This window comes from Heptranchias perlo, chromosome 12 (genome assembly GCF_035084215.1).
Source record: "Heptranchias perlo isolate sHepPer1 chromosome 12, sHepPer1.hap1, whole genome shotgun sequence".
NCBI lineage: Eukaryota > Metazoa > Chordata > Chondrichthyes > Hexanchiformes > Hexanchidae > Heptranchias > Heptranchias perlo.
Genome location: NC_090336.1, coordinates 35,104,521 through 35,122,805, shown reverse-complemented (window position 1 = coordinate 35,122,805; position 18,285 = coordinate 35,104,521). Strand labels below are relative to the sequence as shown.

General features: G+C 40.9%; 1 protein-coding gene across 3 annotated transcripts in view; it reads left to right on the top strand.

Annotated features, from left to right (window-relative positions):
• The window catches only part of dennd2b (DENN domain containing 2B), a 378,850-nt gene that overhangs the window by 252,077 nt on the left and 108,488 nt on the right, over nt 1-18,285 (top strand). For all 3 annotated transcript variants that reach the window (XM_067993945.1, XM_067993943.1, XM_067993944.1), the window contains exon 5: nt 15,731-15,876. In XM_067993945.1, coding sequence (XP_067850046.1) covers nt 15,731-15,876 — 146 coding nt within the window. The remainder of the gene's footprint in view (nt 1-15,730; nt 15,877-18,285) is intronic.

Below are 18,285 nucleotides of genomic sequence, written 5' to 3'. Positions count from 1 at the left end.
AGAAGCTGGCTGAAAGAAAGGAAGCAATAGGTACTTTTGTAGGGGGATGTCAGAATGAAAGGGTGAGGAGGGGGGAGAAGTACTAAATAGAGTACTTCAGGAACTTGGTTCTGGGACATTACTGTTTCTAATTTGCACCTACGACTTGGACTCAGAAGCTCTTGTAAAGTGGTCAAGTTAGTAGGTGATACAAACTAAGGGGAGACTGGCAGGATGGTCAACGTGGATGAAACAAGCAATGAGCTATAAAGGAGTTAGACAAAATCTGTAAATGGGTAGAACAGTGTCAGCTGAAAATGAATACAGTTAAGTGTAAGATACTACATATCAGAAGAAAAACAGGCAACAGACATTTTCTATAGATGGTGTAGAACTAGGAACAGTGAGGTTTAACGAGATCTGGGGGTGTTAGTAGACTCGGTACTTAGCATGTTAAGGCACTGTGGATTTCGGGCTGATGTCAGGAAGAATTTCTTTACATAAAAAGGCATGACACTTGGAATAGACTTCCAGGAAGGGCAGTGGACGCAAAAAACTTAAAGTTATTCAAGAACCTATTGAATGGGGTGATGGATGGAGAGGGGAAACTATAGCCTTTTCATTTTGGATGGATGAGGTAAGTTGGAGTAATGGCGGTCCACATCTGTTTTCATCTTTTGATTATGTAAAAAGATTTCTAGAACATATTGACTATTGCAAAATTTATGATGTATGGAGGAAACATTCCTCTTCCAATGTCACATCATGTAGTGTAAGATATATGTCATCCTGAGAGAGATCGGAAGGCAAGATCTTTATAAATCACAGCAATTACCCTGTTACACCAAATGCATATTTTATATCTATGTCACCAGCATGCTTGTAAAAACTGTACTTTATTCAACAGCTCATCTCACATAGCCAAATTCCTATATAAATTGGAATTTTAAATGTGCTTTTGGCCCTGTCACCGTGGCTTCTTGGAGTTACAACTGTGCTGAAGAGGAGTTTGAATGGCACAGTAAAGGTGCAAGGGGACACTTCCTTTCTGGTTACAGAGAAATCAAAAAGAGAGAGCACGGTAAGTTGTTGATCTTAGCTGTGCTACAGTGGGAAGGTGCCATGGGGAGCCTGAGTTTGTGAATTTCAGACAAGTTTTGGTTTAAACTTTGAGTAAATTTTGGCAATGTACCACTTGTACATCACTCAGAGATGATAGAATAACTGGCCAGAGGAAAAGGCTGATGTTTGCCCTGAATACAGGTATTAATGAAGTGATGTTGGGGGAGTAGGTGGTGTTGTGGGTGAGACTACTGATCTGTGGCATCGAAGCCTCTATTTAGCACAGCTAAAATCAGCAACTTACTGTCTGGTAAGTGTCAGCCGTGAATTCACTTCTGTGTGGTGTCCAGGCAGTGCCAGTGGCATTTTGATACTTTTAAGCTGCAAATACCCTGTCACACACTACTCCATAATGGGCTACTGCATTACTCATACATTTTTCTTTAGAAGATCAGGAATAAAAAACACTTTCAATGGGTGGAACTGTCCAGTTTTCCAAATTGATCATATTTGGTGAAATATTGAAGGATTGATTAGAAAATATTTTCTGGTATCTGATTGTACATTTGCTCATCTCCTCCATCCTCTTTCAGTTCCCCCAGAGTTGGCAAAGGAAGAAAGTCTATTCCCAACCTCAGCCGATTGTGCTCTTCAGCCAGCTGCTGGGAGCGGCACAGGTGGAGCTTGAATCTCCCCTCCCTCTGGTGGGGATGTTCACAGCCTCTCCATGACAGCCCAGCTGAGATTTGAGACTCTCTGTATGAGGACAACTTCTCTGCAGTGCAACATGTTAAAGCCCCTGCAAAAAAAAGGGCCACCCAAATGTTAAAGGTTGTGAGGAAAATGGCACAGGAAGGCACTCAAAGCACAACACTGTCCCGATTTGCACAATCCCTCCTAAGTGCTACAATGCTAATTCCTTAATGGTGGCAGAAGATGCGGAGAGAGAGTGGGAGCACATTTTTTGTGCCTGCATTACATCAAGTTTCCTTAGCATCCTTCATCCAGTGGTTAGTCAGCAGCAAAGCTCTCAGCTTTCTCATCTACCCTCATTACCCAATGTAAAACTCAGCTTTCCTACGTTCAGCCAGGACAAGGTTAGGCAACCCATAAACAAACCCTGGGCTTTCATTATTTTGAAATTATATATTCCTTCAAAATTAAATCAGATTTATTTCAAGAACAACTCGTCAACCCATTAAAAAAAGCTTCATTTTATTACTTTAAATATTTTATATCTTAAGAATAAAATCACATTCTGTCACAATTTTTCATTATTTTAGTATACATACCTGAAATTGAAAATATGAATTGGTAATGGTCTATGGCTTTAACTCATTTCCCATGCCTGGAATTTACTGTCTGAGTTCATGGCTATGGCAGGAAAGCTGAAATCTATCTCTGTAGCTATTGGAATATTAAGGCTTTACACATGAAGGAGTTAAAGATCTAGAATGTGCTAACTTGAGTACCTCTCATTGAGAAAAGTTGAATTTCTCCATATATAGCCTTATAAACATCAACTAAAATGTTAATCTTTACAAGCTTTGCTGATGAGTTGTTAACTCTCATCTTTAGTTGGCCCCTGACTGGCAAATGTGTACATGAAGCACTGCTGCCTTGGGCAAATTACTGATAACGTATCAGTGCAGCTGCCTTAGAATCATGGTATTATCATTGTATGGTACAGCACAGAAGGAGGCCATTCGGCCCATCATGCCTGTGCTGGCTCTTTGAAAGAACGATCCAATTAGTCCCACTCCCCTGCTCTTTCTCCATAGCCCTGTAATTTTTTTTCCCTTCAGTATTTATCCAATTCCTTTTTGGCAGTGCATTCCAGATCATAACAACTCGCTGCGTTAAAAAAAAATAGGTGGTGGTGTACGTCAAAGTAAACGGTTTTCAACCTTGCATCCAATGGCAGCGCTGCATCAGATATCAGTATAAACCCCTGCTGTCAGAAGCAGAAGTGACCAAAAAATATTGCAGACAGCAGAACGAGTGACTGAAGTGTTCCACTTGCATATAGCTGGCAAAGTGATGTTGCTGCTCTGGAAATCACGAGAAATAGCGAAGATGGGTCCAAAACTAACTCAAAGGGTTAAATCCCTTAATAACATTTAACATTCGAAATTTTGGAAAGCCCTTTCTAAAGCAGTTATAGATGGATTGAAAACAACAAAGACTTTCCATTTACAGATGGATATCAACATTTACATTGCAGAGATATGATAGTTGGTGGAATATAAAGACAATTTTTCCATGTAGACCTGGCACTGGAACTGGGGCACAGCTGCTCTTGGATTTTCAGTGAGTACATTGCCTGGCTATAGCCCTGTGAATTCCTGCAGGGGCCTGTCGGGCCTCTGTTAGTCATGATTTGTTTGCAGATGAAAGAATTACCACTGTCTGGGCTTGAATTGTACTGAGTTGCTATATTCTTAAAGGTGAAATGCAAGTCATGCTGGTATGACACTGGTGTGACTAACATCCTGTGGCACTGAGACCAATTTAACAGTTTGGCATCAGTTTTTATGAATTGAGTGGACTCAGCAAACTCCCCACAGGGTTTTTCATTGCTTGTTTCTGTGATGGTATGAATGCAAGCACAGCATAATTTGCTCACCTACTCTCTGTTCACATGACAACAAAGTGGCATCTGAACAGATCAGTTGCCATGGGGATCTAAAGCCTGCTGGGAATAACATACTGGCTCTGAATTTATATTATCATCAAGTGTAGGGTATGGTGGCATAGTGGTTATATTACTGGACTAGTAATCTGGAGTCATAAGTTCAAATCCTGCCATGGCAGCTGGGGAATTTAAATTCAATTAATTAAATTAAATCGGGAATAAAAAGCTAGTATCAGAAATGGTGGTTATGAAACTACCAGATTATCATAAAAACCCATCTGGTTCACTAATGTCCTCTAGGGAAGGAAACCTGCTGTTCTTACCCGGTCTGCCCTATATGTGACTCCAGACCCACAGCAAATCGCCCTCTGAAATGGCCTAGCAAGCCACTCAATTGTACAATCTTGCTACGGACAGACTGCAGCGGCTCACCACCACCTTCTCAAGGGCAATTAGGGATGGGCAATAAATGCTGGCCTTGCCAGTAATGCCCACATTCCATAAACGAGTAAAAAAAAAATCAAGCATTCCACTGACAGAGTGTCTTTTTACTTGGTTTGCCTGTAACAGTATTTAATCTGTTCAATGCACAGTGTTTGCACAGATATTGGTTTCAGTCTGGCATTAAATTTCCAATATAAACGAGGTGTATATCAGCATTAAATATTCCTGGATCAGATATAGCATGGCCCAGACGCAGAGTAAAGTTCACTCAATTCTACTCCAACAATATGCTTTAACTCTTGTTTTAGCAGAGCACACCCTACTCCTCCACTCCGACATTTCCATTTCATAGACCAATCGTGCTTGCAGACTCTCTGTATGAGACCGGTAATTTAGTGCCAAACTATGGACAGATGTGTGCTGTAAACCGGATTTTAGGCATGTCTGTAAGCATGGCAATGTGATGCAGCTGCTCAATAAACTAACACATTAATGGCCCAGGGAAGCAGCCACCACTGAAATCACTTATCTTATTGGAGGCGACCCGACATTAAACGTCTGTGCATTTTACAGATGAATTAACTTAGAATAATTCTGCTGAGAAGTGGCCCATATCATAGAACCTGTCTCTGTACCTTTATGGAATCCCACACTCACCTGACGAAGGAGGAAGCCTCCGAAAGCTTGTGATTTCAAATAAAGTTGTTGGACTATAACCTGGTGTTGTAAGACTCCTTACATTTGTCCACCCCAGTCCATCACCGGCATCTCCACATCATGTAAAAAAAATCCATGTGCTGGAACGATGGGTTGTAAAAGGTCACTTTACTCTTGTCTCTGTTTATGGTCTATCATGTAGAGATAGCTCCTTACATTTCTAAGCCCAGACATTCTTAATGGTGCTTACATCTCCAATTTTGATTGCTTCAGTGGCTTCAAATCCATTCCTTATACCATTTGACCATATGCTGGATGCAATACTATTTGAAGTTTTACAAATCCCAGTTCTTTTTAACAGATTACCAGATAAGAATGAGAGGCCCATGCTTTTTTTCACACCTATCATTGCTTTCCCAATGCAAAGCCTTTGATGTATGTCCTTGTTGGCTTTTCTTACTTTACCCCCTGCTGTGTTGAAAAGCTTGTGCTTCCAAAAACCTGTGTTTTGAAAGCTTGACAATGCTTTAAGCTCAGTATTACCCATCTAGCTTATTTATTTAATAATCTAGATATCTGTCCCCAGTACAATGTCTTCGATCCCAAAACGCATACTTCCCCAACGCCATCAGCGTCAGTGAGGGAAAAACAGGATTTGCGAGAACACAGTTTACCACATTACTGTGTTTGCAGGTTTTCAAATGTCTTTGCTTAAAAAGGGGTACAGTTAACCCTTTCCTTCAAATGTCTTTTGTTAAAGTGGTTTTGAACCCCACACGCCCGTTGTACAGGCCATCCTATATTCCGTTCTATTGAAGTTAGTGGAACTGAATATTGAGCGGGACATACAACTGGTAGCAGGTGCGAAACCATTTGTTTTGCGTATCCAGTTAAGTTGAATTTCACCCCCTTCAACTTGAAAGACTCTATAAATACAACATTAATTTATTACTATTAAAGTTGTAAATAGTGGCTGAAGAAAAGTGGATGGTGGAATAAACCTCTGACTGAGAATGGACTGTACAAGGTTCTACCATATAGCTGTTTATCTGAGTGTGGACGTACTGAATTTATGAGGCAGTAAATGTCTTGGGCATGCTGACTGTACAGTAAAGCCATTTATGAGTGTACAGGGTGTATTTTTGCCAAGTAAACTTAGCGATCCTGATGTGGCTAGCTTTTGTATCACTTGATGCTATTGTATAGATTTCTAATTGTTTTATTGTATATTATGAGTTAATAAGAGGGCAATCTTTGGTCCAGTATGGTGATGTCTTTATTGTAGACTTCCTGCGGCTTAATGATTTTAACCCTACCGACCCGGTGGAAACCAAGCAGTTAAAATCAACCAGGTTACTTACCTGCTCCCCAAGTCGCCCAGATCCCACTGACCTAGATTTTTAAACAGGCTATGGAACGGGCAGCTAAACTGTCACCAAATGCCAGCGGGGTCCTTCGTTAAACATGCAGATCGGGGTCCGATTATGTCATTGGGCTCTCACTGCAATTTTAACTGAAGCAGTGTGGCTTTCCTGCTAGACAGAAGAGAGTCGGGACTTGCCAGGAAGATGAAGAGGCCCAAACAGGTAGATATTTTACTTTCCTTTGTGGTGCCTGGAGGAGCAGGAGTGCCCCTCCAGGCCCCACTAGGAAAGTTTAAGCCTCCCCTGCCCCGGATTCCTCCTCCACCTCCACATCCCTCCTGGGAAACCTTCCCAGAAGTCCCTTACCCGAGTGCTGGCAGGCGTCTGTGGGCCGCTCAATTTTCCAGGTGAGAAGTGGACCAGCGGCATGTTGATGAGGCCCAGGAGTTAAAATAGCCTGGGCCTGATTTCTGCAGCAGCAGTGAGTTTCCAACTAACTCACCACCAAAAACCTGCCCAAAATTGGGGCTATTGTTTATCAAAATAGGGAGGGATACAACTATTAAGCTTTGGAAAAGATGTTTTGAAGCCATGTCCGAATACATTTCAGTGTGTTTTCTTATTGCCCCATCAAATATAATTTGTCCACAGGCCGATTACTGGACAATAATAAAATGCTTTACTTTTTAATCTAAATCTCATATGGTCCATTCTTAAAAGTTTTGGATCTGACTTCGAAATTCTCTTGGGTACAGTGGCATTGATGACTCCCATGAGCAGTCCAAGTACCTTACGTTCAGGAGTGTGCCTGTGCTGCCCAATATTTAATTATACCATAGCATAACCCGGGGTGTATTAATATGATCCCCATATGATCTAAACTGGATGTTGTGGGGTAGATTTTCAATTTGCCATTTGGGCAATGAAAATCGGGTGGTTACTATAACGGACAGCCGATCCACAACGCCAGTTTTACGCCCAGATGGCAAGTTGAAAATCTACAGGTGCATTTTTGGCCCATGTTCTCGCATGCACTTCTGCAATCTTTTTGAAGGCAGACTGAAACACAAGAAACAGACAAGAAACACTTCGTGAAAGAGGCCAGGTATGAATCGTTAAGCTGCTTTATTGCAGACAGCAAGTGAACAGTCAAAACAAACTCCATTTACTTAACTCAATCTCACTTCTCAAATGGGAAAAGAATTGTAAACCACGTGCCCTACTTTTTTTTTTTTTAAGCATACCATTCTCTCCACACAACTTCTAATTGAAGACCTGAGTTTCAAGTCAAGACCTGCATCTCTCTGTCCATTTCTTCAAAACCTGACTGCTTCCCTGAAATTGGTATTCTCTTATAAGAACATAAGAAATAGGAGCAGGAGTATGCCATACGGCCCCTCGAGCCTCCTCCATCATTCAATAAGATCATGGCTGATCTTTGACCTCAACTCCACTTTCCATCCCGATGCCCATATCCCTTTATTCCCCTAGAGCTTGGCACCCCATCCACCACCTTAAACATTCACTCCCTCCACCACCGACTGCAGTGTGTACTATCTACAAGATGCACTGCAGTAACTCGCCAAGGATTCTTCGACAGCATCTCCCAAATCCGCGACCTCTACCACCTAGAAGGACAAGGGCAGCAGGTGCATGGGAACACCACCACCTGCACATTTCCCTCCAAGTCACACACCATCCCGACTTGGAAACATATCGTCATTCCTTCATTGTCGCTGGGTCAAAATCCTGGAACTCCCTTCCTAACAGCACTGTGGGAATATCTTCACCACACGGACTACAGCGGTTCAAGAAGGCAGCTCACCACCACCTTCTCAAGGGCAATTAGGGATGGGCAATAAATGCTGGCCTTGGCAGTAACGCCCACGTCCCATGAATGAATAAAAAAAAAGTCGAAAAATCTATCTATCTCAGCCTTGCATATACTCAATTGCTGAGCATCCACAGCCCTCTGGGGTAGAGAATTCCAAAGATTTACAACCCTCTGAATGAAGAAATTCCTCCTCATCTCACTCTTAAATGGCTGACCCCTTATCCTGAGACTTTGCCCCCTAGTTCTAGACTCTCCAGTCAGGGGAAATAACCTCTCAGCATCTACCCTGTCAAGCCCCCTCAGAATCTTATATGTTTCAATGAGATCACCTCTCATTCTTCTAAACTCCAGAGAGTACAGGCCCATTCTACTCAACCTCTCCTCATAGGACAACCCTCTCATCCCAGGAATCAATCTAGTGAACCTTCGTTGCATCGCCTCTAAGGCAAGTATATCCTTCCTTAGATATGGAGACCAAAACTGTACACAGTACTCCAGGTGAGGTCTCACCAAAGCCCCGTACAATTGTAGTAAGACTTCCTTACTTTTGTACTCCAACCCCCTTGCAATAAAGGTCAACATGCCATTTGCCTTCCTAATTCCTTGCTGTACCTGCTTGATAACTTTTGTGTTTCTTGTACGAGGACACTCAAATCCCTCTGAACACCTACATTTGGATGAGAATTTAGGAGGCATGGTTAGTAAGTTTGCAGATGACACCAAGATTGGTGGCATTGTGGACAGTGAAGAAGGTTATCTAGGATTGCAATGGGATCTTGATAAATTGGGCCAGTGGCAGATGGAGTTTAATTTAGATAAATGTGAGGTGATGCATTTTGGTAGATCGAATCGGGCCACGACCTACTCCGTTAATGGTAGGGCGTTGGGGAGAGTTATAGAACAAAGAGATCTAGGAGTACAGGTTCATAGCTCCTTGAAAGTGGAGTCACAGGTGGATAGGGTGGTGAAGAAGGCATTCAGCATGCTTGGTTTCATTGGTCAGAACATTGAATATAGGAGTTGGGATGTCTTGTTGAAGTTGTACAAGACATTAGTAAGGCCACACTTGGAATACTGTGTACAGTTCTGGTCACCCGATTATAGAAAGGATATTAATAAACTAGAAAGAGTGCAGAAAAGATTTACTAGGATGCTACCGGGACTTGATGGTTTGACTTATAGGGAGAGGTTAGATAGACTGGGACTTTTTCCCCTGGAGAGTAGGAGGTTTAGGGGTGATCTTATAGAAGTCTATAAAATAATGAGGGGCATAGATAAGGTAGATCGTCAAAATCTTTTCCCAAAGGTAGGGGAGTCTATAACGAGGGGACATAGATTTAAGGTGAGAGGGGAGAGATACAAAAGGGTCCAGAGGGGCAATTTTTTCACTCAAAGGGTGGTGAGTGTCTGGAACGAGCTGCCAGAGGCAGTAGTAGAGGCGGGTACAATTTTGTCTTTTAAAAAGCACTTGGACAGTTACATGGGTAAGATGGGTATAGAGGGATATGGGCCAAGTGCAGGCAATTGGGACTAGCTTAGTGGTATAAACTGGGCGACATGGACATGTTGGGCCGAAGGGCCTGTTTCCATGTTGTAACTTCTATATGATTTAATAGTTTCTCACCATTTAAAAAATATTCTGTTTTTCTGTTCTTCCAACCAAAGTGAATAACCCCACATTTCCCCACATTATACTCCATCTGTCACATTCTTGCCCTGTCTATATCTCTTTGCAGACTCTTTGGGCTCAATTTTGATACGGTGGCAGGTTGGCAGCTGGTGGGGGGGGGGGGGGGGGGGGGGGGGGTACAGGGGGCGGTGAAGGTGTGCGTGGCAAGCTCGAATTTTTAAAAAAAACTTATCTTTTCTGACGCGATCACGATATAATTGATGGTGATTAAAGTTGTTTCCGGGTTTCGTGCCCGGCAGCCAGCCTGATTGACAGAATGAGAAAGAGAGATAGTGAGAATGTCATCCAGTGCTGGAACAGAGAGTGGAGGGCGCTGAAGATCGAGGTGGGGGGGACATCAGGGATATCGGAGCAGGGTGATTTTGTTTTTTTATTTAATTTATTTCATTTATTTTTGCCTGATCCAGGCATGAATCGGAAGCCGTGGGAAAGCCGCCCAGGTGAGTTTAAAATAGGTTTAGCTATCTACGACATCAGAAATAAAGTACCTTAAGTATCTCAATGAGGTACATATGGTTATTTAACTATCATCCCGCTGACTTTAATTGCACACTGCATCTATAGCAACCCCGGAAGTCGGCAGGCTGGAGCCGGCTTCTGAACCTGCTCGGGATTTTCGCAGCCCTCCCTCCTCCATGCACCCGCAATTCGATTTTAAAACTGAGCCCTTTGTGTCCTCCTCACAGCTTACTTTCCCACCTAACTTTGCATAGTCAGCAAACTTGGATACATTACACTCGGTCCCATCATCCAAGTCATTAATATAGATTGTAAATAGCTCACGCCCAAGCACTGATGCTTGCAGCACTCCACTAGTTACAGCCTGCTAACCTGAAAATGACCCGTTTATTCCTACTCTCTGTTTTCTGTCCTTTAAACAATCCTCAATCCATGCTAATATATTACCCCCAACCCATTATCTTGCGTAACAACCTTTTATGTGGCACCTTATCGAATGCCTTTTGAAAATCCAAATATACTACCATCCACTGGTTCCCCTTTATTTACCCTGCTAGTTACATCCTCAAAAGACTAATAAATTTGTCAAACATGATTTCCCTTTCATAAAACCATGTTGAATCTGCCGAATCATATTATGATTTTCAAAGTGCCCTGTTACCACTTCTTTAATAATGGATTCCAGCATTTTCCCGATGACTTATGTTAATTCTGACCCCAGAAGCAGAGGGAACCTATCTCCGACACCTGTCTACGCATAGATTTGCCAAAAGTCCAGTCACCCAAACTGACTAGTCCCTCTCCGAGGGGGTTATTTTCTCCGTGGACAGCTGATGCTGTGCCCACATGCATAGAAATATCCTCCCTATAATGGGTGCTTACATTAATTGGTCAACTGCAATGAGATAATGAATTGCTTAATGCCCCTGAGATGAGACAATAGTTCTTTGTATTATCAGTATGAAATAGACTGTGAGCTGTGTCATCCCCTAAACTTGTAAACAATTTCACAACACCAAGTTATAGTCCAGCAATTTTATTTTAATTTCACAAGCTTTCAGAGGCTTCCTCCTTCCTCAGGTGAATTTTGTGGGAAAAAAAATTTCCACAAAATTCACCTGAGGAAGGAGGAAGCCTCTGAAAGCTTGTGAAATTAAAATAAAATTGCTGGACTATAACTTGGTGTTGTGAAATTGTTTACAATTGTCAACCCCAGTCCATCACCGGCATCTCCACATCATCCCCTAAACTAACTCTAGCTCGTCTGGCTTTAATACACATTCTTGAATGCCTGCAGTTTTTGTCTTTAAACCTGTATGAATTCACTTTATGTTAAAACACAGCCCTTAAACATAACTCATTCTCAAAATTCTTTCCGTGAAGAAAAAGTGAACAAAATCCCAAAATGTGACTTTCCAAAATGGCAGTAAGAAATAGCTGGATCAATGAAACATTGCCATGTGTTGGAGCTGTGCAATAGGCAGGCAACATCATGAATAACTGGTTAATATTTGAAAGTATCTCATCTCTGCTCCGGATGATTGTGTCTAAATGTGATGGTTCACTGAGCTGCTTATTTGATAAATTAGTTCAGAATGCAATTTAATGCTTCCATGAGTTTTTTTTATTACTACTACAAGGTCTGGTATGTCAGTTTTATTAATGATTAAACATACGCAGGTGTGGGAATACACGGTCAGATTTTACTAAATATCTACATGTATACAAAAAAAAGTCTAGATTTTCCTGCATCCCAATCAAAAAGTTTAACAATAATTGTTATATTATTGTTGAATATCCCATATAAACAGGCACTACCTCATCTAAAATACTCCAGTAAATTCAGAATACATGTCTCTGAGCTGTGATGAACTTCCTTGACATTTCTACACCTGGAGCCATTTCTGACACTGGTGTATTATTTTTCAACATTTATTGTTCCTAAAGCATTAACTCTTCATCAACTGCTAGTTTAAGGCTGCATTCACACTACAACTGTAGCACTGATGTGAACGCTAAGAGGTTGTAGTGTAGATGTAGCCTAAAGCCATTTCTTACGAGGACTCGGTGGTACAGTGGCACTGTGTCCTTTGACTTGAATTTGAATCTGGCCCAGGCTGGTGGGACAAAAGACTGCTCTCTCTCAGGTGATAAGATTCCACTGTGAACTTATGATGAATTTATAGTAGTGTCGATCCAGTTCCTATTAGTTATGAGACCGCAGCAGAAAATTAGACACAAATTGTCAATTTCTCCGAGAGATCATAAAAATGACTAGTTTATATATTTTTAAAAATTACACAGGTGTGCTTCTGAGATCGATGAAAGACATGTTGGGCTAGATTTTCAACTTGCTGCCCAGGCATAAAACCGGCACTGCGGGTTGGACACTCGTTTTCGAAACTGCCCGATTCTCATTTCTATTGATTTCACTGCCCACTATTGAATTCTCAGCTGTCGGTTTGGTTGCTGTTTCATCACTGCAATATCTTCCCATCCAATCACAATAGACAGTCATGAAGTGCCTTCATGTGATCTTCCTCATCTTCAGGAGGCAGTAAAATAAATATTTCACTAGAACCTGGCTTGGGTTATAAATTACCAAACATTTATTGAATAGTAAATGAATAAGTGAACAGAAACAATGATGCACTGTAGATTTTCAGTACTTGCAGGCTTAACTAACCCTTCTCAGGAGATATAAATTAACAGTTGTGTCTGCTGCTCTGAACTGCAATATGACCTGGACTAGCCACAAAGGTTTCTCAATATTAAACTTTGCATGACGGCAGGTTGTTGCACATTTCAGACAAGACCGGCTGCAAAATTTCTCAGAATTTGATCGCAACAAAATTTAAATCTCTTAAAATCAAGTCATAACTTGTAGGTAAGATAGAGCTTATTCCACCGTGGTTACAAGTTAACGTCGTCACACCATTGCACCTCACACTTTATTTTGGACACTCTCATCTCCTCCCTGTCTTCTGGTTACAACCAGGCCATGTCTATCCCAGGCCAATGTAACCTGAATTCCATCTGTGTCCGTTTGCATGTGCATTTTGGCTGCCACTGTAGACCCAAGCCCATTACTCCTAACTCATTTCTCTTTACTCTTGGCCCCACTCCTGCCCATCACCCAGTCTCTCTAACCTCTTTCAGTCCTACAACTGCACCCCCCCACCAAACTCTGTGACTTTGACTCTGGCCTCTTGTGCATCCCCCTCCCTCTGCTTCACCATTGACTGTCTAGGCCCCACACTCTGGAATTCCCTTCCTAAACCTTTTCGCCTTTCCCTCTCCTCTTTTAATACCCTCCTTAAAACCCACTTCTTTGACCAAGCATTTGGTCACCACATCTAATATCTTCTTCTTATGCTCGGTGGGAAGATGGATGGTCTTCCTGGCCCGCAAACATCTCCTGGCCTGCTGCCGGCCTGTTCGTGCCCCCCACCCCCACGATTGCCTCCCCTTCCATATCAGTTACATAATGGAGCCACTGGAATTAGTGCTTCCCATCGACTGGTGAACTACCTGTGAGCGCTTGCAGCTTGCTGGGATTATTGAAATAAGGCCTCGCCCTCAAAATAGCTCGGGCCTCGGAGTGGGCAGCTCCTCCCACCTGAAGTCTGCCTATAGTTAAATTCTACCCACATACTTGTTGTGACAGAAAGAAAGAAGCCTATCCTATGATATGTCAGAGACAAAAATGCTTAACTTATATCACAGACATGAAGGAATCAATGACAAGCTGATTTTTTCTTCACCCCCCCACCCAGAGATAAGCAGAGGAACAGGTTCCACTGGTTTTTCATTATGTATACAGAAAAATTTCAGATTTAAAATTATAACATAATATTCATAACTTACTGAATGTCTCATTTCAATGTGCCTCTTATTACTCCATGGTTTCTTTGCTTTCTGTCTTCCATTTTCTCTACTTTTTTCTTCCATTTGGTTTTCTTTTGCTCTTTCCTTCTCTTATTCTCTCACTCTCCAAGTTCCTATCAAAATAGCCACTGAAATCTCTAATTTCCCTTGGTGTTATGCAAGGTCACTTACTTTCTCAAAGAATCTTGTTGGCCATTGCAGTACTTTAGTGATTTCCTAGAAATAGGCATCCATGGGCATAAAGGGTTCTTGTAAAAAAAAACACCAAAATTACCTTTTGGTGATTTTGGGCCTGTAGATCTGCAAAGTGCTGGTTTCTAACCAAGCAGACAAACAATAGCAAGTGTGAAAAAATGCTGTAACTCTACACTTTTTTTCTGATTGTTCTGCTTCCTGACAGTCTCATAACTATTCTTGAATCACTTTGCTTTCTAGTAAACAAATAGTCAATTCTAGGACTATTTTACTTTCAAATAGCTTGTCTAGTTCACTTTTTTTTTTACAGGTCTCACAGCCTATCCCAGGTCACCTTGACATGCTAATTTATATTGCTGAGTCATCTGACCTCAGCTGGGATGGTGGTTGGTGCGCTACAATTTGCCTTCCCTAATCCCCCCTCTCCTTCTTATAAAAAGGGGGCCTAAACACTTAAAAATAAAATAAAAGAAGAAAAAAAAAATTGGCCTGGAGGGGAAATTAGCTCAAATTCTCATTCCTGAACACTTTCCAGTAACTGCATGCTGGAAGTTGTAGATATTTGTTAGGACAATATTGAGCTTGATTGTGTTCCCCTACATGTTGAATCACTGCCTAGGCTCATACATAAGGAAAGACAACTTTGGCAAAGTACTGGGGTGAGGCCAGTGTCTACAGAACAGTACAGTGAGAGTTTGTACCTTCAGAAGAGGAAAGAAGACTCGTGCTTTATGTCTTTTTGTAGTTTAGGCAAACTGGTATGAGGATCAATCTGCACCATTGCAATTTGTGAGGTTCTGAGAGGGCCATGAGTACCTTTCCTCTGACAATATAGGTGCCTATAAGTTTTCTAGGACTTTATAAGTTGGGCTTTCAAATGTAGAAAGTGAATTAATATAAACATTTTTGCTATTTCCAAATGAGAAAATAGGGTCTTAATGGGCACATTCTCATTGTAAAAATCTGTCTCTTTGAGATGCCTTGGGTTTGAGCTAATGCTCTCTCATTGCCAGTTGAAGCATTCCACAGCTGCTGTGAGACTGACCAATTAATTGAAACAATATTAAAGACACTGAAATGCAGATATCGGACTATTTTTAAAAAAAAAGTATGGTATTCTGTTCTAAGGAATAGTAGCCAAGTATTAACATACTGAGTAGAACTGTACACATTGCACAACTTTAGGGTCAGAAAATGAGTCACCAAAAGTTAAAAAATTTCTTAAACCAATCCTTAAGCAATAGTCCAAATGACATCACATCCTGTTCACTGACGCTAGAGCTGCCCATTTATGTCAGGCATTGTACGGGATTTATGAAGGGTTACTGCTCTGGTCCTCTTTCTAAACAGGACTTTATCCTTTAGCAAAGCACTGGGTAAAACAACAAAAAAGTGCTACCAAACAGGAGAAAAAAAAAATAACTGCAAACAGCAGTCTGACTCAGTCTGCCAGCTGAGGAAATATTTTTAGATTCACATGACTCTGTTGAATCAGCCTGTTTTTTCCTTACACTGCTTCACAGATACACCTAAAGAAAATCCTTATGAAGATGTGGAGCTGAAAGGCCGCTACCCTGGCAGAAAGTTACAGCTGTCATCTGAGAATTCCCTAGACTCTTTGCACAGGATGTGGTCCCCTCAGGACAGGAAGTACACTACACCTCCCCAGGTAATTCTCTTGCTTTAATTCAGTGGAAATTCTCATCCAGTTCATACAGGAAGACCTCTGGGTCTGTTTGTTTTCACAAGGCTAGAGGAGTAGAGGACGGAACTGGGAAAGTAGTGATCTTTTGCTGTCGGCCTACCAAGTTGATTTTTTTTTGGAAATGTAAGCTGTTTTCACAACTTATCAGAAACAGAAAAGATTTTTAAAAAATTAAACTTGAAAATGAAATAAACATGCTAAGCATTAAAGAAACAACGGTTCTGGGTTAAGTGATGTTTTATGCTTTTGATTGCTTTTTGACTTTAAGCCAAAAAAGCACTAGTTATAAGTTGTGAGGGAAAACATAATACTAGCTTGTCAAAACATAAGTATTAAAACAGAGTCTGCTTTTTTATGAAGTTAGCTCAGTTTAGGATGTTTGAAGCTATAGCAATTCAGAAATATTGATAATTATATGTTCAGTGTAAATCTGGTTTAATTTCACAGTGTAATTTTATTCACAAGTGCCTGTCAGGGAGCTTTCACTCATCCTGAAATGGACCTGTCAACCTTATATTGTTCCAATTATTATATAAATGGGACATTTTTTCCTACGTAAAATTAAGGCTGTGGGTTCAAGTCCCACTCCAGGATTTGAGTATGTAATCTAGGATAACAGTCCAGTGCAGTACTGAGGTGTAGTGTCTTATTGTCAAAAGTGTTGTCCTTCAGATGTGATAATATGAAAAGTGCTTTGGAACATTTCTAAGAGATTGGATATAAATGCAGACTTTTGTCAAATTTTGTCTGATAACACCTCTGGGACATTTTACTACATTAAAGGCACTATATAAATTAAAGTTGTTGTTTTGTAAACCAATTACTAATTTTATTTGTGTTTCAAATGAGTATTAATAGTACAAATATCTTTATTCTAGTCAAAGTGATATCATAAAATCTTTAGTGAGGATATTAACGTAAGAGTTGATGGACTTTCTTTATATATATGCAAATATGCAATAATTCAAAGCATCCATTTGAGTATTAGCAGCTTTCAAAATACAGACTCTTCCGTGTCAATGTCCACAAAAATTATTTTCTCTAAATTTGTGACAAAACAGAGCAAAATAAATTTATAAACTGTGCCACAGTCTCACCGTGAAATTGGTTGCACCTGTGTAAAAGTCACACTCACAAGTTTTCTCTGGCCAGCAAAGTAAATCAGTTGCACTGCCAGGTCATGAAAACCATTATGAAGGCATGACTTATCACCACATTTTACTGTAAATCAGGGTATGCGTAATTTATGTTAAAAAAAAGCCGTATTTTTTTGCCATCAATCCAGAAATACTATTGCAGTCTTCAGAAAGTTCAGTTAATGTGAATAATAGCAGGAATGTACAGACCAGCTAGTGGGTAGTAGTGTGGTTTCGATACGCTTACAGAGAAGTGGGCCCTGTGAATAGTGATAAATGTATAATATATCAAGTTTGGTCTTATAAAGGAACTGCCACAGCTGCACTAGCCAGACTGGTTTAAATCAAGTAGGAACATGCCAGAGAAATTCTTCTAACTATTTCATTATGCTTAATCGTAAAATGATTGCATTGTCATGAAGCATGTTTTAAATAGAACATTTGTGGTACTATTCTACATAACTAATTGAATAAATGTGAATGTAAAGAAAAATATTTTATGGGTCAAGAAACTATCACCATAAGATGTCACTGAGTGTTGCATAATATTAGTAACATCGGTTTCTAATATAGATCAGATCTTGGTCAGCATTAAAATTAAAATATTTGTCTGGAATTTCCTGGAAAGTTTTGGCGTAACTGTGGTGTAAGAGTGGAGTTGCACGTTTTATTTGTAAGGAAATTTGCACGTAACTGACTTACGCCGATTTTACGTCAAAACATTGCTACGTGTGAACTTCCTCGATTGTTTGTGCCATTCCTGGGATAGATGCACCAAATCCCTCTGCCTCTCATTTACATAGCTCCGCCCCCTATTCAAAAGTACTGCTCGTGCATTTCCTGGATTTACACGAATAATTTGCTGGCATAGATTTATGGCCAAAAATTTTGGGGCAGCATGGTCCAAAGTCACCTGATATTAGCGGGACTGAGATTTCTGGAGTTTAATAGCCATTTTCTTTACATTTCTTTTTCAATATTTCTAACTGAGACCTGCACTTTATGGAACCAACCACTGTCAGTCTCAGTGCACCTGAAATTTTTCACACCTCAGCTAGAATGACCTTCCCAATGGGCGTGCCCCATAATGGAAGATGAGCAGCAGAGGCACGGGGCTCTGAGAGTAAGGCATCATAGCAGAAGACAGCAGCCCAATACATTTCCCCTATTGGGCGCTCCATTTACATTTGTTTCATGCCGGTTTTTACGTTCCAACGTAGGAAAATGAGCTGTACAG